This window comes from Bombus affinis, chromosome 17 (genome assembly GCF_024516045.1).
Source record: "Bombus affinis isolate iyBomAffi1 chromosome 17, iyBomAffi1.2, whole genome shotgun sequence".
In the NCBI taxonomy this organism is placed as follows: Eukaryota; Metazoa; Arthropoda; class Insecta; order Hymenoptera; family Apidae; genus Bombus; species Bombus affinis.
The window spans coordinates 2,743,228-2,766,055 of NC_066360.1; the positions used below are offsets into that span (position 1 = coordinate 2,743,228).

Sequence of the window (22,828 nt, forward strand, 5' to 3'; positions counted from 1 at the left end):
GAACTATATGCTATTAACAAACTTCCTAATTTGCATATTAAAAGTTACTTTATTGTGGATGCTACATACTGAAAATAAGAATAAATATCTTTATCATATATTTCATTTATATATTAAAAAAATATTTTATTCAAATATTTCATAAATATAAGAATATTATAAAACTACGTTATGGTTTAAAAATATAAAGGTGGTTGTACCATTCCAGGGTCATTATATCTGGATATATCCAAATAAAAGCATCATCTTCAAAATGATTCCTATGTGGTGTATTCTTATTCAAATTAAAATCTTATATTCATTTTGATTAGTTTTTATTCATTGATTTTTATCGAAATCTTACTACATATTTACTATTAAAAATAAATTGCAGATTTGCATCTTTCTTTATAAATATTCTTTGATTAAACGAGAACAATTATTTATAAAATTAATATATTTGAATTTGTTTAATCCTATTCAAATTCTTTAATATCCTTAATACAACAAATTAAGTTTATATTCAAGTCCTTCATTTTCTTCATATTTTCTTACTGGCATTTTACTAATAATATAAGGTTTATGATATAAATAAATATTAATTTCATATAGACTAACCTTTTATAAACAACACTAAGTATGTTCAATAAAAATATGATTTAATACTAATTACAGCGAAGGTATTCACTGCAAATGTATAGTACATAAGTAATTAATTATGAGGTAACATGTATAAAAAATGTTATATAAAATTAGTGACAAAAGAATTGAAAATTATTAAAAATTGTTGACAGAATATTTGAACCACAGATCCTTTGAAACGAGGTGAAAATATGTCTTTTGACTGTTAGTAGTTCTTATATAGCATGAAACTCAAAATGAATGATAAAGTATCGTTCAGAATATAGGAACTTACTAATAATACAACAATAACGAAAGTCTCAAGAGTATTTGCAATGAATGTTTTAAGTTATCTGTATGATTTCTCAATATTCGTGCATATATATAATTTAATTAATATATAATAATCCATGATTGGATTGAATGAAAACATTATAACAGATAATTTTATATCGTATATAGTATGAAATCATACCATAAAAATACTATTAAGCATAACATTATAATCCATATCATCAAATCACATAGACTCGATAAAATATCCTTAAACATTTTTTGGGAGATAGCACGATATTTTTGGTCAAAATAAAGAATGTGTTTTTGAAAAAAAGGGTTATCATTTGGAGTGCAAATTTTCTTCTTCATCATCGCTGTAATCATCGCTTAAATAATAATTACTCTGTGAATATTCAAAACGGCCAGTCTTTTTTGGTGGTGGACTGCAACATAAATCATATAAATTAATTACATTAGTTTGGATTAATCATTAAGTAAATAACATTTCCATATTTAATATTTACCATGTATTAAAAAAAAAATATTTGTGATAATACCAGACAAAGTATGAACTATACATATATTATGTACACAGAGAAAAGGAAGAAAGTAAAACACATTTTTTTACAACAAGCATTGGTTAGATTGTGTGTTATTGCTTAAAATTTATCTAATGTATTTAACAGTGAAATTATATACTAACATAACATGCTGCAAATGGATGGTGTGAAGTATTGAAGGTTTTCATATAGAAGCAGTACAGAATGAAGTGGTGTTGCATGTTAGTCAATTGACTCGAATGCTGTGATGTACCTTGTCTGATCTTCATCATTATTGCTGCTATTACTGCCATTCGGACTACCATCTCTTTTTGGGCTTGCAGGAGGAGATAATGCTTGCATCAAACGTCCTTTGCTTTCATTCCAAATCGTTGACTGCAAAAAAAAGAAATTAAAAATTCGTTAAAATTTGTACAACTCGTAGTTTCTTGTTCTAAGAATAAACAAAAAACATTAGATTAAATACATATATATGACACCATTGCATATAAATTACAGATGTACAAAGAAGATATTTTCCTCTATATTTATGCATATACTGTATTGAAAAAAGCCTTATGAACAATTTAAGTTAAAAAGAGTAATTATATATCAGTTAATTTAAATATTATTTATTCTTTTATAATGGATATAACTCTATAATGCATATCTCACAGTATATCATTAATACTGAGTACAAAGTAATTATCAAAATAATTAATCCATAAATATTACCCACCAATCTACCTTCTCTTCCAAACAAGAGTAGAAAAGCATCAATAAAGTCTCGAGACTTTTCTTCCCATTTGCTAATCATATCCATACGTTTCTCGCCAATGTTCTCCATCACCCGTTTACCCTTATCTTTTAAATCATCAAACTTATTTTGTAAACGGAATTTCTTTTCCTGTAAATATATAACTTATTTGATGAAGTATCATTGCTTAAAAAAGATACTGAGTTTAAAAAATATATACTTGCATTGAGGAAAGAAACATTAAGTTCTTTGGCACTGTAGCCTCGCGCAAGATTTCTCCTTACATAAATGTCATAATCTTTAACTATTCTTGCAACAATATCTGATGTTGATACTCCTTCTGTTCTTTGCGTAGCCACAAACATACCTTTCGCTTTCAGACCTGCATAAACATCTGTACTATCATCTGTCATATAAGGTATATCATCATGAGCAACAAAGTCAATCTAAAAAATGTTAAATGTTGAGCTGTTTTAACATTCGACAAACATGTTTTTAAAAAAATAATTTACAGTTAATTTTACTTTATGCTTTGTAAGAAATTCATCATCTAGTTCCCAAGGTGCATCCCTAACCACCTCATCTACATAACGACAATGTCTTACTGCATCATATCTCTCAACATCTGTCATAACTGTCCTTCCCTTTTTACTATGTGTTAACTGATCATTACAAACTAAAATAATAAAAATTGTTTTTATTAGTGTTATGCAAAGTTCATGTTACATCTCAAAATTTTGAAATTTATTTCTTTACCTCCCACAATAAGATACACATTAGGGAAAATATTTTTTGCTTGTAGAAGTTGTCGTGCATGCCCTTGATGAAATAGATCATAAATACCATCTGCATAGACTCTGATTTTCCTAGGGGCTATATTATTACAGATTATTAACATTACATGTATTATTCAAAAGTTCTTATTACCTAATTTCACAAATATCTAATTCATTTCTACTAACCTTTACTACTTCTTGCCATTTTTAACGTAATACGAACATTATAATCACATGCATTTCTTTCAGCAAGTGCTTCTGGATCATCACTAAAGGGAGCCTCCTTACAAATTGACTGCAATAAATTCAATACAATATAAATTATACAATAAAAATGAAAGTAAGGTATGAAACAATAAAAAAGAGATATAGGTATACATATATATAATCAAGGAAAATTCATAGAAATTTGTTAACAACATTATTTCAATTACATTTTTGAAAAGTTGAATATAATATGTAATAAAAGCCTACTTAATCATAGATTTTTAATTTGTTTGATTTTAATAATAATGAAGACAAAATACTTGTATTTATTTTTAGAAACAAAATAAAAAATAAAAATTTAATTGTATTACGTACGTTAACATAAAAATTATTAAAAAAAAAAAAAATTTTTTGACTCACTGGAAGTTCTTTGTGGGAAACAGAAATTTCGCTATTATACTTTTTCAGCGAAAATTGACCTGATTCATTATTTGAATTCCTGTTGGTCCCCCAAGTCATTGTCACTAGCTGTTAATATTATGAAAAATAAATTTTCCATAAAAGAACAATACGAGTGAATTTATTTGTCAGATATATATACATATGTATAATCTACCTGTTAAATTTCTTTAAATACAGATTATTTTAAAGATCTTGATGTTTCTATTAGGAGATTAAAATACTTTTTAAAATATATATAAAACTTTTTCATATATTAAAAAAGTAGATTTGCATTGAATTTGATGTTGAGATACTATCTGCTAAATATTTCAATACAGAGAATATGTTTCAGAACTTGTGTTCACATACTTGTTCATGAAGTATTTCGATAAGACTATTTAAAGAATCAAATATTCATGGTATTATATTAAGATAGATATGCTTATGATCTTGCATAATGTCATACCATTATCATAAAAAATTTTTGCTTCTATATTATCTCTTCATGATTAAAGATAATCCCATAGCCCCAGCATAATTTGTATGTAAACTTTATTCGCATGTACATGTGTAACTAGCACATAGGTATATGAGATATGTATTTCATATATATATATATATATGAAATATATATTCATATATATTCATATATATGAAATATATATTCATATATATTCATATATATGAAATATATATTCATATATGAATATATATGAAATATATATTCATATATATTCATATATATGAAATATATATTCATATATATATATATATATATGAATATATATGAAATATATATTCATATATATATATATATATATGAATATATATGAAATATATATTCATATATATATATATATATATGAAATACATATCTCATATACCTATGTGCTAGTTACACATGTACATGCGAATATATATATATATATATATATTAATATAAAACTGTGAATATAGTGAACAATATATTAAATCGGTAAAATATCAATTAAATGATAAAATAGTACAAACAGATTGTATCTTCCTTATTGAACAAGTACATTTTCAACAAATTTTGATTATATTAAGTAGTACTTACAGGATAAACAGGCGAATCTTTTCTGGAGCAAGATGCATCCTCTCCATTTTGAATATTTGAATAAGTTGTAGAATTCAACATAGTTTCTTCTCTGGCACGCTTTCTAGACATTTTTTATTGTTTCAGTTAGGTCCATAAAAAACCTATTGAACAGAATATGCCAATTTTTATTGATCCTATCGTTAATAAATAGATCATGTGTACATTTTATTATTGCCATTAATGATGTAAAATGTTACATAAAAGATATATATTATATTTTACATCTGTGTGTAACGAAAGATAAATAAGAAACTTTAACAAAAGTCACAGAATCATATGTACATTAATACTCTATCTGAACTAAATAAAAATATATTTGCACACACTTCTGATAATACTTTGTAAAACTGTAATATCAAAATTAAAAATAGCACTATTCGAATTCACATTCATAAGCACTACTGTATTTTTAATAATATTAATTTATAGATATTAATTAATAATCTACACAGAAATTGACAGAAGTTTACCTGGTTTTCATTGGTTATATTAAAATTATTGGTCAATACCATTATTATAACTTTAAATTACAAATCTCTATGTTTATAAAATATTCATGAATACTTGTATAATCTCCAGAGAACAATTAGAGGTGCGCCGAATTATTTCTGAGCTAGTCATGTTTGATGTTATTTCATATTATTATTTAAGAAAATTTCAGAGGTATAGGTTTAATGCCTGTAAAGCACTAAAAAAGCATGTTGCCAAAATGTGTTCGAAGGTTAAAAAAGGAGAATACAAAAAACAAAATATAGCCAGAAACAACGAATCAAAAATACAATATTTATAGCGTAATTAACAATTTAATCATATAATAATCGTATAGAGATAAGTAACTTATTCAATGGACTTTCTAGAATTCATCGTTACGTGTACTGTCTATCTTATCATGTATTCTCTTTTTAAGCTTTTGTAAATTCCAATTGAACAGAACGAACCTCTTCACGCCCTAATTTTTGTACACACGATGGTAGACCAATACAATAAGGAATAGGATATGACGAAAAATCGAAGAGTTCCGCCAAAAGTTTAATAAACTCGTAGGGTTTGTTGGGTTTCTCCGTGTAACTTTTACAGCAAAATTTAAGAAACAAATTTGTAAAAATATTTTGAGAAATTTCACATTTTATGCTACCGTCATATACTACTAAATGACTAACGCAGCAGACGCTGACCACAATACTTGTGGATACTCTGCGCATTGCATGCGTTCAGTATGCAATCAGGGGCGGCATAACAGTACTATGAACCCTAAGTATAAACGAGATGGTATTTGTGCGTGCGTGAGTTCTATATAGAGAATAGAGAGTACGGGAATTACGAACGAGGACAAGAAGCCGTACCAATATCTTTATTTAAATCTAGTTTCCACGATTACCGAAAATAAAACCATGAAAATTTATGCTCTAGATTATTTTCAACCGGAATTCTTTTTTATTTTTATCTTTGTCGCGAACGTAAAAGTTGTACATCGAATTTCTAAAAGTCAAATATTCTTAAATCTAATTATTAAGATTGTTTAAGTTTCATTAATACTAAATAGTATTATTGGAAAAATTAATTTTCGACTAAAACAATATAGTTTGTTAAATATTATATAATGTCGATATTAACATTGTATTGTAATATATTAGTATGATTGATTAATTTTGATTACTTGATTGGGGTTATCGACATTCCGTGTATATAATCATCACGTTATGAAAAAGTTTTGTCGATAAAAAAATAGAATAAATATTTAACAAAACATTTTTTTTTAAATGCGCGCAAAATATGGTCTAGAAATAGAAGACATAATTCGCATTTTATGTTATAAACATACGTTTTCAAAATGATACTATACACTTCTCGACTGCCAGAGGAAGTAATTGATAATTATAAATTTTTAGAACACGATCAATTAGAATTCAGTTTCACACAATAAATATATCACTAGTAATGCATAAATGTGCACCGAACGTGTTTGACGATAGAATGAACGCCGGTATGAAAATGAAAGGAGAATAACGGTGACGTAATATCGGATGATCACAACGTCATACAATCATACTCTTATTATCACATGAGTACATACATTTCCAATTCTATAAAATTATTTTCGACAAATTTAATTGTTTTAATACATATCTATAAACATAATATTAAATTATTGACATGTTTTTCAAAACGATAATTAATTATTACGAATTAAGTTATATGTATTTTGTAGGATAATTTAAAAAATTATAATTTTGAATCGATATCTTATAATTGAAATGCTTATTTATATTATACATATGTAAATATATAGTTCATGAACACACATGTAAATGATACAAATTAAAATAACAAAAATGCCCAAGTATCGAATAATGAATAAATTTGTTGTAAATTCATTGTATTCATAGTTTATTTTTTGGTAAAACCAAATATTTAAAAATAATATTCCGTTCCCTTCGTTTTATTTTATAGTCCAATGTTTCTTTATATAGTAATAATCGATTCATATACGTATATAGTACATACATATATAATGATAATTGTTTTACATATGTATATATAAAACTTTTGCGTAATGTAATCAAAAAAATTAAAGACTTTATTATAACTGCATTAATTGCATTTATCATTATCGCACGTATTTTATAACTTCTAATTTTTTAGTTATTAAATTTAATAAAATTGTCTGTCATGCAATGTTTATAACATATCCAATATATAACATCAGTCAAAATATATCTGCCCTGAAAAATTTTGTCACTCAAATACTATTTATGAGTGATTTATTACCTAAGCGAAACATTGTAGATAAAATATTTGGAAGAGATTGAAGTAATAGATGTAGTATCTAAATTCTGATAAATTCGCAAGGCATAATTACTCAGTAATTAGATCATATATATACATGTATTACTTACATTTGATGTATGATTACTTTACGTCCGAGGTAATTTCCAAAGACATATTTGAAGTTTTCGTTTAGCTTTATATATGTATCATAATAATTATTAAATACCATATAATAAAATGTTTCATATAAAAAAACATGGAATATATTTTGTTTATTTACTTTTAGTACATTTATATATAAACAGAAAGGCATTTAATTAAATAGATATTTTTTTAATCAAAATAAATTAACGTTATCACCGTTTTCATTTCTATGTATGATATTATATAATACGTATTTAGATTTAAATTTGATTTTTTATATTGCTAATAATAATCTTATACTTTAGAGTATAAATTATATATGTATAAAATTTAGGCAATGATTTGATTATGTTTTTTTGTTAACATAAATCAAATGTAATGTAATGTAATGATGATTATCATTTACGATTTATTTTCACACAATATTATTTTTCACATTGTAAAAATTTCATTTCTATTTCTTACAAAATACATGATTTGAAAGGTAAAGCAAAACAATCAATTAAAAAGCTGAGATTTATTTTAATGAATAATAATAACTTTAAAATAATCTCTATATAATTATAAGAATTATAATTTTACTTTTTTCATACCGATTTTGCGTTCACATTTTTTTTTTTTTTTTTGTCACAATATGTCGCATAAACAGTCCTTCAATAATTCTTAATGAAATGTTTACAATCGCACATTGCTTGTATCTATTTCACAAGATCTTTATGTTGGTCTTCATGAAATAATCAATAAGGCAGTGCCTACCAATCATCAATAATTACATTTATGTAATTCAACTTTACGTACTTAGTTTTAATATTCATATACTTTGATATATATATATATATATATATATACAAATAAGTGTCCGACCATTCTATTCTCTTATATATCGTAATAAAAGAAATTTTAGAAGAATTTTGTTGAAACTAGTCGCAGACTTCAATTGGAATATATTTTCCATTGCAAATCTGCATGCAATAGTAAATACCATGACAATTATTGTGTACAAATAAATAGCAACGAGAACAGGAAATTGTAACATTACTCCACTCAATCATTTTTTTTTTTTACACGACTGTTCTTAATTCACATTGTCATTACACAATAACCGAAAGAAACGTAATGCCCCGCATTGATTCCTTTTAACTTACTTTAGTAATATGTCTTGATTTCATTGTCATCTTTTATTTCTAAACGACACGATAATAAACTGTAAAATTACAGCTAAATAAGCGTAACAAATCAATGTAAATTAGCTGTAAAGTTACAAGATCAAACATGTTTTATGTTAAAATAAAATTGTATATTTATCATTCTAATACAGTCCATTGAATTAGAATTTAGCAAATAATTTATTATATTGAAACATAAAACATCTTAGAGCAGTTCATTACGTTTCATTTAAAGGTATTCGTATACAGTTCTGTATAACTTCAACGCTGTAATATTATCGATATCATTATTAAATAACATTTACTGTACCTAAATTTAATAATAAAAATACCTAAATCACAATATATTATGCCATCACTTAATGGCAATGAATTGGTGTTTTTCCAGTCTATTTTCCGCAATTTTATTATTCTGCCAAAAAAGTAGTTTCAGAATGAGAATAATTGGGACGAAGAGATCGCAATGACAAAAGTGTTACTTTTTCGATACTCGTAGAATAAAAATGGAGTTAATGATTACAGATACTATGCAATTTACAAAGCATTAAGAAAAAGAATAAGAGCAAAAAAACACAGAAAAAGATTTTAGCATCGTTCGGCTCGCAATGGCGGGAAATGTAATTTTGTTCTAATCTTTTTATATTAAAAATAAATTCATGTCTATTTGTTACTTAATTGTGTTATTTTTGTGAAGTGAACAAAAATAATTAATATAATAAGTTTCGTCAGTGCGAACTCACTTTTGTAATTTAATGAATTTTATGTTGTTAGATTTATATGTAACGTATCACACTTTATCAAGTAATGACAAGTACAAGTTTTCTTGTATGTAATTCGCAATAATTCCAAATAATACGAAATGAGACAACTATTGTATTTACTAGTGAAATACAATCAACAAATATATGAGTTATATCAAATACAATTACATACAATTGTTTCTCTTCATAATTAGGCTGGCGAAATTGTTTCATAGGTATAATGTAGCTACCTGAAATCTGTGATTTCTCCACAAACTTTATTAAAGCAAATGTCTGTGTTTTTTGTTTTGTTTCGTTTTATATTAAATGTTATGGTTGGAGAATAAAAGCAAATGGCTAATTAGTAGGCTGTGCACGAAGTGCCTCATGCAATGCTTGTTGTTGATCTGCAGTTAATGCATTTATGCATGCCTGGAACATAGACTCGTTGTTCTGAAACAAAAAATAGATTTTTTAGAATGTAAATACGTTATAGTAAAAAATGTATCTTGTATAATATTCTTCATGTTGCATTTGCTTATACCTGTATTTGTCTAACAATACTAAGAATTCTACCCATAACAGGATTATCTGTCGATACAACATTTTTGCAAAATGCTTCTGCAAAGAAACTTATTAACCGAGGTAAGTTTGCATTATTTGGTCCTAAAACTATTACATGGTTTGCTTCGATTAAATCACATAAATATCCATAAACATGGGGTGCTTCATCTCCGTCTTCTACCACTGGTAGCCAAGAGACCCTGTAGTGATACATAAGAGATTTAGAAATATGTGATTAATTACGCGTAATATTTATAAATTATCATATGAAAATCAAAATCTTACCAATAAGGAAGTATTTCGTCAACATTGATTGCTTTATTATTATATTTAAGAATTTTTGTAACTGCAGATATAGCATTTTCAGTAGGATTGACATTTTCAGGTGATCTTGATTCTGGATCGTTTATAACATCCATTAACCTAGGCAAAGCCTCTGCGCATGCTTGAGCGAACGCTTCTCCTCCGTACTGTCCTAAAACGCCACAACCATAAGCTGCTGCTTGTCTTACTTCTGCTGATTTATCGGATACGTATTGTATCATTGGTCGTAAGAAGTATTCTTGATATTTTGCACATTCGGGTCCGGCAAATTCTATTATATCGTCAAATACACATAAAGCCCATTGATGATCTGACCAAGGTCTTTCGGGACTTAACAATTTAACAAAATGTCCACAAATTTGATCAAAGTAAGGGAAGAATGATGATGTATGAGTAGTAAACAATGCGTGTAAAATGTCTGCTATTTTGCTTAGAGTATATACATCTTCACTATCTTCATCAGCAAGCTGTTCTTCAACAACCTATAATGTGAATATAAACTTCAAGCTATTGACATCAACAGTTAAATTTTATATTAAATCTTTATACAAAGCCTTACTTCATCGTAATCTTCATCTTTACGTTTCTCCAATCTAGCTACTGCTCTTTCAAAATGTTTATTAAGTAATTTATCTAATATACGTAACAATTCAGCCATGGGTTGTGCTCCTAAACAACCGGCACCGAGGGTTTCGATACATTTAGCCAACGAATATAATATTTCTAGCAGAACTTCAGGTTCAGGTTCTGTATCAATTGCTTTCAAGAGGTCGGGACAGATATACGCCCACATCCCTTCAAGATATTGTGGACCTGTAATTTAGTTATTACTCGTAGTTATAATACAAAGAAAATATCAATGAATTAAATGTGAGCAATTAATTATTTTGGACAATTATTAATTAACCTTTTATTTTTGCGCAATCTAGAAGATATGGTAAACTTGCAGCAGCTGCTGTTCGAACACCATCATGAAAATAAAATTTCAACATAGGAACCATTAGCCGTACTACTTCTTCTGCATAATCTGCGAAACCTTCCTTTAATTCACGTGCATAGCAAACTAACATTTCACAGGCAGAGGCTTTGTCTTCTAAGCCAGCAGTTTTAATTCCGAAGTTTTGTTGTTCACCAAGAGAGATGAATTCCCAATCAACATCTTCTAGACCTTCCATATCTTCGTTATCTAGTACAGCTACTTCAGGTTTCATAGCTGCTGTACGTAAAACTGGACCCATTACCAATGGCAAATATTGCTCAAATTGTTTACCTAAAGAAATTAATTTTTACTATTTAAATATATCTTAACATACTAAGATCAACATTTTACCAGTTCAAATAGAAGTTTAGCAAAATATAAAAGCTTCAACTTCATACCAAGAATTTTGCAAATTCGAGCCCACGCAGATATTAGATAACTAGTTTGTGGATCATCATCTGGAAGATCTCCTTCTGAGTGTGTTTTTAATAACATATCCATAACTTCACTTGCGTCTGCAATAAACTATAGAACCATAAAAGGTTTAGTTATATAACAATTTTATAAAAAAGTAAAATTAAAATATTTTATTACAATTTGTCAATGGATTTAATATTATATCATATTTATTATACCTTTTCAGGTCCTACTGCAAGTCCTATAAGACTCACACATTCAATGGTTTTACCACGTAACATTTTATGTTCTTGTTGATTAGCATTTTGAATAATGTATTTTAGACATGGCATTAATCTATCATAATATGTTACAAACTGTTCTTCACATGTATCAGCAACAGATGCTATAGTTGTAACTACCTATAAGGAAAATAATAATAGTTTACAATTATACATGCACTATTCTAATTTGACTATATATAATCAATATGCTTACTTGTTCAAGGACAAGTTTAGTGCCTTTCTCAACTAACTCTTGAAATTTAGCAGTAAGAATAGACTCCAATTTAGCCATAATAGCATCTAAGTATGGTGTTAATATATTTTTTGGGCAATCTTCACTGAAGTTTACAAGGGCTGCACCGGCATGAGCCTGAACTCTTGGATTCGCATTATCATCCAACACCATTAATAATCCAGGAATGACTTTGTCATGAAATTTTTTTTCGAATATAGGTGCAAAATCAGTTGACATTTGACCTACTGCATTACAAGCTGCGTATCTTACACGAGGATGCTAGAAAAAGTATGTAATCAATAAACAGGAAAGGGTAATCTTGTGCAATAGATAAACATGATGTATACGTATTACATATGGAGTGTGTGTTCCATGACTATGGTTATTTAATAATAAATAACCAACTCTCTCCCGAGAACTTCGAAGGAAGTATTTTAATAAACATACTGTCAGAACGACAATGTATAAATACCAAATCCTTCGTTGTACTCTACCATGAACGTAACGCTATTATATTTATGCCCTAAATATAACTGCTGACTCGATTCATGGCGTTTAAAAAGGATTTCATTATAATCAAACTTACAGGATCTTGTAAATATTGTATGACTCCATCCATGATTTGAGGTAATATTACTTCCATTTGTTTATGACAACCTTCACCAACAGCTGATATTGCCATAAGAGCAGCATGCCTATGAAATAAATTTTTGGTAACATTTATTACTATAATTTCATAAGCTATACTTAGTAGATTTTCGAAAATATAAATGTTTGTTCCATGCCTATGACAGTAATATTGAAACATTACTATCAACTCTCTTATTTAAGAACACCCATCGAGAATCTCGAACTTCATATATCAAAACGATAGATAAAATTGAGAATAATCCCGATGATTACTCTATCACAGATGTAACGCAATTATATGCACGAAGTACACAATCGCTGACTATTCTGTGATAATTACAAATATTGAAATTAAATCAAAATATTTTTAAGATATTTACCTGTACTTCCAGTCACTGTTATTTAACATTGATGGAATATTATGTACAATTTGTGGTAACATAGTTTTACCACCTAAACCACATGCTAATCTGTCTAAAGCACTTTCAGCAACAACATTATTACTGTCATTGTCATCATCAACAATTTCATCCGAAAAACTCCATTTTTCATCTTCTTGTATATCTGTCATCATTTTTAGCACCTGTGGTACTAGAGACGCAATATATTTCCCACCAACTTTACGTACCATTGCAGGAGCAGTTTCTGCAAGTGTAACTAATACTTCCAATGCTAATTGTCTCCATGAATCAATCATATCTTCACTTGAAAATATTTTCATACACATTTCCATTATATTTCCTAATTGTAATCTCAAAAATTTGGGTGTTGATTCTGCTAAATCGATCAAAACTTTTAAAAGAGCATCATCTGTTTGCATTTCTACCGATTGAGCAATTACTTGTACAATTGCTGGTAGAAGTTCTGAGAAATGATTCTGTATATTGTCTTCTTTATCATGAAGAACGATAAAGGCTCCAACTGCTCTTACTGCTTGAAATCTGACCTATAGTAAATATCATTGTAGTTATTATACCATTGAAATAAAATTTATGAAATAAAAGATATTGTGATTGTATGTAATAACATATGAATTAATAAAACACAATACAGATGATACAGAGTAAACAAAATTTCAGTTAATTTTTGTATGCCCCGTATCTGTCTGTAAATTAAAACTTCACAAGTTACAGTCATCAGAAGGCAATCTTATTATAGGAAGAAACTATGACGAGGAACTTAGCTATTTGTATCCCGCGTATCATTCTTCCATATGAAATGTTGAAAATATAAAATGAATTTACATCTATATGCAGAAAAACAAATTTTACATTACCTCATAGTTTTCAGAGTCCATGATAGATTGCTGCAACATTTGTTTAATAAGATCAAGGTAATTTGCTTGTTGATTTCCAAATACACCAGGGACGGATCTATATATTTAAAATATGTATGATTTATATTATACAAATTATAATCTAAGACGGCATTATTTTTGGAGTACAAATACGATAAACTTACGCGAACATTCGAAGAGCATTTTCTTTCAATGTTGGTACAGGACTATTTGCACATTGGAATAGGAACTGCAGAAATTCTGGCCACTGATTATTACCATCTTCATCAATTAAATTTCGTGCAACTTCAGCTGCAACTTCGCAAACTTTACGTCGAATAGTTTCTGTCTGTTCACTTTGAACAGATAATAAAATTTGCTCTCTTAATTGAGCTTGTGCTTCTGGTGGAATCTAGGCAAATATATATATATATATACATATAACAACTGCATTTCCACGAGTACATAAAGATGCTGATGTTATATACATTATGAAAAATAAATTGTATACTATATGATATGTGCGTAACTACTTATTGAAATACTTCATGCAAAATATTTCTGATGTTTATTATAATAAGTTTAAACTTAATATTATAAATTGCCTGTTATTTGATGTTTTAAATTTAATCTATGTCCTAGCAATGGAAATATTTTATGCAAATCAATGTATATTTTGTGTTTCTAATGAAATTAGCTGCAATTTTGATAAGCTGTTGGAACATTTATTTAAACAAACATAGATTAAACCTGAAAGACATAAATAGAAATTTCAATATCTTTCGTTAGAAGAACTAGAACTTAAAAGTTATAAACCTGAAAGTTATAAGATATTTTAAGGCTGTATTGTTTTATTTAAACTATATTTTTCAAGTTTTATATACATGTAGCAAGCATTTAAAAATTATTTTATTAGGAACTTTTAACACATTTTTAGTACTTGTTAAATGCTCCAATATATATATATATATTATATTTTATACAAATAATATCAATTTAATAAATGAAATAGGTTTATAGTTCACGACATACAATAGGTCACTTTATCATTGGCAGTAGTTGCTGGCATAAACTACAGAAAGTATTATATGATTAGAAATTATTTTAGTCAACAATTTGCTACATGTGATAGTAGTAAGAGTAGAACAATATCTCATATATTCATATAAAAATGTAAAAAATGTATTTATTCCAAATAAAAATGTTGTTTTAAATGTAACAAACCTTCTTCCATTTTCACAAAAAATAAATATTCTATTTAAAATAAATACAATAAAGGCATAATTACTTTAGGATAAAAATCCATAAATTCAGAAGAAAATAGTCGACGTAGCAAGACGGCAGCCATAGCACGCATTTCTTCTGTAAGGGTGGCATTGCACAAGGCGCTTAAAAGAAATGTCACCTTACTATCCACTGGGAGGTTGTTGTATGCCTCCTACAATATGAAATATATATATACATATAGGTATGTATACACATTTATTACATAATCTAATTTGTTACAAATAGACTTTTCGGTTTTAAAAAGGAAAAGATAACTTATTATATTAATAAAATATTCATATGTTTAATAATTACTGCTGCATTTATAATTTAATGTTAATGAGAAATTACGGTAGTTATTTAGTGACCTATACTTTATATCTTAATAGTTAATAACTACCAAGAAAAAAACTTTAAAGAAAAAGAAACACATGGTGCCTGATGACACGTTTTTTTAATGTTCTACTATATATACGTGTGCTAAATACATAATAAGAAAATTGGAAATATTATAATTTACTTTTAATAATTATCATAAAATAACTATAAATGCATGAAAGATTAAAAACGTTCGTCTGAAAGAAGGTATTTTTTCATGATTCAAACAGGTCCAGAAATGCCGGAATCCCAGTAGAAAATGATCTCGTGTAGGCGGGAAAGCGAAATATAGAAATTATGAATCCTTCTACGTAATTAAGCTATATATTACATGTTATTTAGTTTCAAATGAGACTGCTTTGTTTCCTAGTATTATAATAAAATTATATAAATACTGTGAAAAATCGTAAAAAACTTTGGTTAAAACGTGCATTCGTATCACGTTGAAAGTGACACGGACCTACGTAAAAGGTTCGAGGGGTGCATGCTACCGCACGACACCATTTTGGATTTTATTAGGTTGTTCTAAACACTTGTCAGTATTCACTACAGTTACTAATCGTATCTACCACGTAACTGTTTGTATTAATGCTACATAAAAATATTTTATAATAAGATTCAAAATAAAACAGTGATTTAACAGCAATGACCATCGAACGGCATCCACATGCAGATTCTGACAACACGTTGGCAACGTGCTCGAGAAACCAAGTATCCCGTTTTCTAGTATTTACGTTTTTCGGCAAATTAATATACGTAAAATACGCGTATGAAAATTAGGAAGTATATACGTACCTCTGCTTGCTTTCTGGTATCATTATCCGTGCTAAGAAGTGTGTTTAAAAGCTGTTGAAACTGATCAAGGTCTGCCGCCATCGTTGCCGAACGAATGAAGTTACAGCGCACACTCGTAAGAGTTGATCGTCAATTAATGTTGCCAAACTAAATTACTAAAATATTCCCAAATGTTTGTTGCCAACTTTACCATTTTTTTCTACTTGAAGATACCGTGGCTAACTAGATTTTATGTCACTAGAATCAATCCTTTTAAAAAAGAATGAATTTCGATTGTTTGAAAATATTACTAAATTGAATCTAAAATATTTACAAAATTTCTATGTGAAACATTAAATAATATTTTACACTGTATATTGTTTACACTGGATATCCTAACGATAGATATGTGATGTACAAATTAAGATATTGTACAATTAAGTTATTCTGTCCAATAGATGTTTTCGTTAAGAATGAAAAGGATAAAAGTCAAGTAAGTTAAGTTAAGAAAAATATGCTCTTATAACAAAATAAAAAAAAAATAAATACGGAACTAAAATGTTGCAATACGTATAAAGTTCATTAGGATGAGTTTATTTTTATTTTCTTTTTTTCTTTCTAATAACTTATGTGATAAAACCTTTTTTTTTTTTAGAAAACAGGTCATACAATTTTAGATACGAGATAATTAGTAAATGCTTACACATATCTACTTTCGTGTAATAACGAAACTGTTTGCAAATTTTGCAAACATTTATACAATTAGGTCGATTTAAGAGGAGAGAAAAATGACGTGAAAGTAAGAACAAGTTTAATATTTTGTATAATGTATAACAGATCAGATTTTGTGAAAGATTGCAGGACATTCAAGAAGAAATGTATTTTTTAACAAATTATCATCATCTATTGTCTGTTATATATCTTTTATATACGTTTTTAGAGGAAGTACATCGTTCATAAAATTATCACAGCTACATTTTGATTCTATATTTCAAGTTTTATGTTAATTTATGTTACTAATATAAAGAATGAAAAATTAATATATTACAAATTTTGCAGTACCAATGTTCTCGTTAATTATGATCGGTCTTTATTTCTAAACATTTCAAGTAGTAATTTAAGCTACGAAAAAAAAAAAAATAAGAAAAGCGTGTGTGAGCCAATATTTTTGCAACTAAAATATATATTTAATCGTTTTATTGTATGTCAATGCGAACTTTGGTTCCTGGAAAGTTGATTAAAGTCAGATTAAATCAGTTTGATAATTATGTATAGCTAACACTTATTATTCAGTTGTTATAGTTCAATAGTTCATGGTTGCAGAAACAGAATGCCATCAAAGAAATAGTGAAAGAGAAGAAATAACAGAAATACAATGAGGAATAAATAAAGCATAGGCCAGATATGAAAAAAACATTCATTATGAAAATATTAGGAACAGGAAACATGAATCGACGTTTTTCATTTTATAAACATTATATTTGAAAAAGCTAATCGGGGATTATGGTGAAGTATATTTCACGGCGTGCGTACCGTCCGCAACCTGTTAATATAACGATAAATATAATCATCCGAAGTAACTTTTAAACAACTTAAATATTCTGTATGATTACATTTTTTAAATTGCAGAAAGAATAACGATGCGATCAACATTACGTAAATACCTTTCTGATATTGATATTATTCGATAATTTAAATATCACAGTCGTACTGTATATATTAATATAGTATAAATTGTAGCTACTACAGTAAAAATCACAACTACTACAAATAGGAAATGTTTTCATTCTAAATACAATCACGAGATATCTTAATTATGTTCTAGTATTTATGTATAAATATATATATATATATGTGTGTGTGTGGTTATATATAACAGTAGATCAGATCACATAATCACGCTACTGCAAGTTTTTCGGAAATGTTTCTTTCAAATCCTTCATTTAAAATGTCGGTACAAAATACATACGTAATCGGGATACTTAATTTATGATATGCACATCGTAATACTATACATAGCTGTAATTGTTCGCTTTCTTGAAATATATGATTTATTATCATTTTATGGTATTAGAATTGTAAATCACGGTCTATAAAAGATCTGTGAAATTGCTTTATCACTGCACAATCTTTCCATGATTCCGTTGAAAGCGTATATCGTGACCGAAAGTAGCTCAATTATTACATTTATTTATTAGTAATTTATTAAACCGTTATACAATACGACTATATTATTACAAGCTGAGCAAGAAAATTTACATCTTTCAGTGAGTGTGACTATATCATCTTTAAAGAAGCCGAAGTAATAAAATTGGGAAAGAAAAAGGGGAAAAATGATTAAACAAGAAGGAAATCGACAACTAAGAAGCGAAGAAAAGAAAAATTGCGAAAGTCAGATACGGAGATTTTATGCTGGCAAACAGATACTGCTTACCGGGTGCACTGGTTACCTTGGCATCATCATATTGGAAAAAATCCTGCGTACATGTACTGAAATCAGTAAAATTTACCTTATGATTCGAGAGAAAAAGAACATGGGAGTTAAAGAGCGATTGGAAAAATGCTTTGCAAATAATGTAAGTAAAGCAACTGAGATACAATATCAAAGAACTACATGACGGTAGAAGGCGATGATAATATCGAAGAAAATCATTTAACATTGGTAAAAAAATCCATTAAAACTACCTGCTTTTCAAGCTGCGGTCGAAAAAGTAACAACTGTCACAAAGAAATTATTTAGTGCTAATAGGTGTACTGATTGAAATAAATAAAATACCAGGTATGTAAATATGAAACCGGAATTTTGGTATAGAAAATACACGTTTATTGTATGAAAGTGATTAAAAATATTTTATTCGAAGTATCGTCCATCGCTAGCTATACATTTTTCCCACCTGTCTGGCAATTGGTGGATGCCACGCCAAAAAAACTGTCGCTCTTTTGAGGCAAATCAGTCGTCGAGGCATTTTCGTACATTTTCGTAAGAAGTGAAGCGCTGGTCAGAAAGTGCGTGTTCCATCGATGCAAATAAATAGTAATCGGACAGAGCCAAGTCTGGTGAGTAAGCGGCGTGCGAAAGTATTTCCCAACTGAACGCTTCGATCGTTTCCTTGACCGGTTTTGCTGTATGCGATGGTACATTATCACGAAGCAAAATTACTTTGTGTTGCCTTTTTTGATATTCTGGTCGTTTTTCGCGCAAAGCTCGATTCAAATCGATCATTCGTTGTCGGTAGCGCTCAGTATTAACGGTTTCGCCAGGTTTTAACAGCTCATAATAGATCACACCCTTCTGATCCCACCAAACACAGAGCATCGTCTTCCGTCCATAGCGATTTGGTCTTGTAGTCGATGTCGGTGGTTCGCCTGGAGCTAAATATATCCACTTTTCATCGCCAGTCACAATTCGGTGGAGAAATGACTTTCTTTCGTATCTGGCGAGCAGCATTTCGCAAGTGGTTTTTCGGTTTTCCTGCTGTCTTTCATTCAATTCATGTGGAACCCATTTTCCCACCTTCTAGATCTTTCCCGTGGCTTTCAAACGTATGGAGACGGCTTCTCGTGTCACGTTTAATTGATCAGCGAGTTGTTGTTGCGTTTGAGCGTCATCCTCATCCAACGATGCTCGCAATTCGCTGTCTCGAAACTTTTTCGGTGGTCTTCCACGTTCTTCGTTCCTCGCGTCAAAATTGCCACTTCTGAATTTTTTAAACCACTCAAAGCACTGTGATTTACCAAGAGCATGCTCGCCGTAAGCTTCGATGCGATTCAGTTTTCTTTAAATGGTAACAGCAAATCGTAGTTTCCAGGCACAAAATTCGATATTCAACGCTATTACAAACTATGCTGTTGTACGAAACTTGCATTGTTCCGAGTCGAAAATGTTTGTCAGATGTCAAGAAAGACTTTTGGCATCAATGACGCAGTTTAGTGATAACTACATTATCAGCTAGGGCCATTTAGAGGCAAATTCCGGTTTCATACATACAGACCTGATAGACGAAATACAGGGTCTATTCTCTGGTATAACTTCTACGTACATGACATTATTAAAAACAATTATAAACAAATCAGTTATACAATTGAAATTAAAAAATAATCCACATATCGTCGTACTATTTACAGGTATTTGATACATTACGTGAATCAAATCCGAATTTTATGGAAAAAGTCCAGCCGATCTACGGTGATCTACAGGAAAGCGACTTAGGTTTATCGCCAGAAGACCGTCGGTGTTTGCTGGAGAACGTGAATATAATAATTCACAACGCATCGGACGTGCGTTTTGACGCAAAACCGTCTTATATTTTCCGAATAAACGTGATTGGCACGCAAAAGCTATTGGAACTAGCGACGGAGTGCTCTCGCTTGGAGATATTCGCTTACGTTTCGACCGCATATTCTAATCCTTATAACATAATAGTGGAAGAAAAATTTTACCCTCCTCCGGCTGATATGAAGCTGATCAAAGACGTGATAAAAGTCGATGAAGAAACCAAAACTGGACTTTCAGAGGCATCAGTGCGCGATATCGCAGGAAGCTGGATAAATCTATATCCCTTTAGCAAAGCCACTGCTGAAGATATAGTAAAGACTTTTGGCATAAGAGAGTCGCTTCCTTGTATAGTGTACAGACCTAGCATCAGTATGTCAATCGCTTTATAGTATTTACACCCCTGCTTAAACATATCCCAGAGATCGAGAATATTTAGATTACTTATTATTATATTATTTATATCTTCCATAGTCATAGGTGCGCACAATGAACCAATCGCAGGGTGGATCGGAAATAGAAATGGTCCGATACTTACGGCAAGGGCAATAAGAGCGGGTTTCATTAATGTGGTCGAGGCCGATATCAATAGTTATTCTCTGGATCTAATTCCGGTTGATATGACGGCTAATGGCCTTTTGGCAGCGATATGGGACTACGTCGCAAATAGGTATTTTATACTGTTAAAACGAGCCAAAAGATTGATAAGTAAACATTATTTTTTCATTTCTACATAATGAAACACTTAAGATGAAAATGAATATTTCTATTAACCTCCCTTTCTTTTAAAGGGAATCGTCTGAACCACGAGTGTATAATTTTGCAAATAGCGATTGGAATCCTGTTAATAACAGTCTGCTGACAAAAGTTACACTGGAAAATGCACACAAATATCCATCGCCCGAAATGATCCGCTATCCGTTCCTGTTATATATAAAAAATTTTTATATTTTCACTTTTCTCTTTACATTACTTAATCTTATTCCTGGTTTACTTGCTGACGCGTACCTCGTATTTCGACGAAAGAAGCCAGTGTAAGTCCTAACTTCAAATTCCAGTTTATAATTTTAGACGAGGACATCTTCCATGTTCGATCATGGTATACTTAATTAGATTATCTGTACACTTGTCCTCTTAAGGTAATACTATTAGATCGTCCGAAAAGATTCTTTCGTTTTATAAGGAAATAATGGATGCACGACATTTTCCGTTTTATATTATTTTATCGAATGACGTATAATCAATTTTGTTCTATCGAAATAAGGATCACAACGTTCGACTGATTAGATTTCATGTTCGTATAAAGATGTATCTGTAAAAGAAAGACACGTTTCGGACAACCTAATATCATCCTAAAACGATACCACTACTATTACTGCTGCCAATTATAATATTTTAAAATGTTATTTGTTTGCACGTAGGTTTATAAGGCTGATAAGAAAGGTAATTATAAATTACACAGACGGGAAAAAATTTCTAATACCTGATCGAGTTATAAAAACAGATAATACGAAGAAGATTTTAGCACGTATGGGTGCGACCGATTTAAAAGAATTCCGTTTTGATTTATCAACGGTAAACTGGTATAGTTGTATAAATCAGAATTACGTCATGTTACGAAAACTACTGAATGAACCATCACAGCCGACGCCGGCGACAATGAAGAAATATCGATATTTGATGATATTACATTACGTCGTTGTTAGTTTAGTCGTACTTGTTTCCTTCTACTTTCTCTACTCGATAGCATGTAACATTTTCTCATTCATAGGGTAATAAAGACAACGCGAGACTGTTGTTCAACATTCTTCTTACTTTTACTTTTATTTGTATTTTTCACGTGCTGAACACTTTTTCACTGTATTATCGTAAAATAATAATGTTAGATTGGTTAATGACTTCGAGCAGTTGATA

General features: G+C 29.2%; 3 protein-coding genes, 1 long non-coding RNA gene and 1 other non-coding gene across 12 annotated transcripts; 2 read left to right on the top strand and 3 right to left on the bottom strand.

The window, feature by feature from the left end:
- Positions 1-621: 621 nt before the first annotated feature.
- On the bottom strand, positions 622-6,716 carry LOC126926242 (choline-phosphate cytidylyltransferase A-like). Of its 8 annotated transcripts, none has more exons than XR_007714430.1 (11): positions 5,655-6,106; positions 5,187-5,404; positions 4,675-4,817; positions 3,576-3,683; positions 3,135-3,243; positions 2,929-3,045; positions 2,685-2,848; positions 2,397-2,618; positions 2,155-2,322; positions 1,580-1,811; positions 622-1,319 (listed from the first exon to the last, which is right to left on the bottom strand). XR_007714430.1 is itself a non-coding variant. In XM_050742508.1 (11 exons), exons 3-11 carry the CDS (start codon positions 4,783-4,785, stop codon positions 1,217-1,219), a joined length of 1,224 nt encoding a protein of 407 aa, XP_050598465.1. In that variant the 5' UTR covers positions 4,786-4,817; positions 5,187-5,394; positions 5,655-6,080; the 3' UTR covers positions 622-1,216. The 8 variants fall into 8 exon arrangements, 7 of the variants coding, with proteins under 7 accessions (XP_050598465.1, XP_050598463.1, XP_050598467.1 ...); XM_050742508.1 differs by having other exon boundaries at positions 1,690-1,811; positions 5,187-5,394; positions 5,655-6,080; XM_050742506.1 differs by having other exon boundaries at positions 1,690-1,811; positions 5,655-6,080.
- Positions 6,717-8,131: 1,415 nt separating this feature from the next.
- LOC126926233 (importin-5) lies at positions 8,132-16,808 on the bottom strand. Its single transcript, XM_050742477.1, has 14 exons — positions 16,663-16,808; positions 15,512-15,661; positions 14,409-14,635; positions 14,224-14,320; positions 13,328-13,893; positions 12,904-13,012; positions 12,297-12,596; positions 12,038-12,220; positions 11,801-11,927; positions 11,331-11,693; positions 10,983-11,236; positions 10,385-10,905; positions 10,080-10,299; positions 8,132-9,988 (listed from the first exon to the last, which is right to left on the bottom strand). The coding sequence occupies exons 1-14, from the start codon at positions 16,741-16,743 to the stop codon at positions 9,893-9,895; spliced, it is 3,294 nt and encodes a 1,097-aa protein (XP_050598434.1). The 5' UTR covers positions 16,744-16,808; the 3' UTR covers positions 8,132-9,892.
- Positions 14,032-14,159, bottom strand: LOC126926404 (small Cajal body-specific RNA 8). Its single transcript, XR_007714538.1, has one exon. It is a non-coding gene; the product is annotated as a small Cajal body-specific RNA 8 (non-coding RNA).
- A 1,949-nt stretch (positions 16,809-18,757) lies between the features above and the next one.
- Positions 18,758-22,719, top strand: LOC126926235 (fatty acyl-CoA reductase wat-like). Its single transcript, XM_050742479.1, has 5 exons — positions 18,758-19,217; positions 20,767-21,286; positions 21,389-21,584; positions 21,706-21,948; positions 22,336-22,719. The coding sequence occupies exons 1-5, from the start codon at positions 18,975-18,977 to the stop codon at positions 22,688-22,690; spliced, it is 1,557 nt and encodes a 518-aa protein (XP_050598436.1). The 5' UTR covers positions 18,758-18,974; the 3' UTR covers positions 22,691-22,719.
- On the top strand, positions 19,225-20,316 carry LOC126926259 (uncharacterized). Its single transcript, XR_007714452.1, has 2 exons — positions 19,225-19,420; positions 19,503-20,316. It is a non-coding gene; the product is annotated as an uncharacterized LOC126926259 (long non-coding RNA).
- Positions 22,720-22,828: the final 109 nt, after the last annotated feature.

Coding starts and splice junctions, on each gene's coding strand:
- LOC126926235 (XM_050742479.1), top strand. CDS start 18,975: ATGATTAAACAAGAAGGAAATCGACAACTAAGAAGCGAAGAAAAGAAA. Junction 21,585..21,705: donor TGGGACTACGTCGCAAATAG/GTATTTTATACT, acceptor TTTCTTTTAAAG/GGAATCGTCTGAACCACGAG. Junction 21,949..22,335: donor TTTCGACGAAAGAAGCCAGT/GTAAGTCCTAAC, acceptor GTTTGCACGTAG/GTTTATAAGGCTGATAAGAA.
- LOC126926233 (XM_050742477.1), bottom strand. CDS start 16,743: ATGGCGGCAGACCTTGATCAGTTTCAACAGCTTTTAAACACACTTCTT. Junction 11,694..11,800: donor TCGAATTTGCAAAATTCTTG/GTATGAAGTTGA, acceptor TAATTTCTTTAG/GTAAACAATTTGAGCAATAT. Junction 9,989..10,079: donor GTATTGTTAGACAAATACAG/GTATAAGCAAAT, acceptor TTTTTGTTTCAG/AACAACGAGTCTATGTTCCA.
- LOC126926242 (XM_050742509.1), bottom strand. CDS start 4,785: ATGTCTAGAAAGCGTGCCAGAGAAGAAACTATGTTGAATTCTACAACT. Junction 3,684..4,674: donor AAGATTCGCCTGTTTATCCT/GTAAGTACTACT, acceptor TAATATTAACAG/CTAGTGACAATGACTTGGGG. Junction 1,812..2,154: donor TTGGAAGAGAAGGTAGATTG/GTGGGTAATATT, acceptor TTTTTTTTGCAG/TCAACGATTTGGAATGAAAG.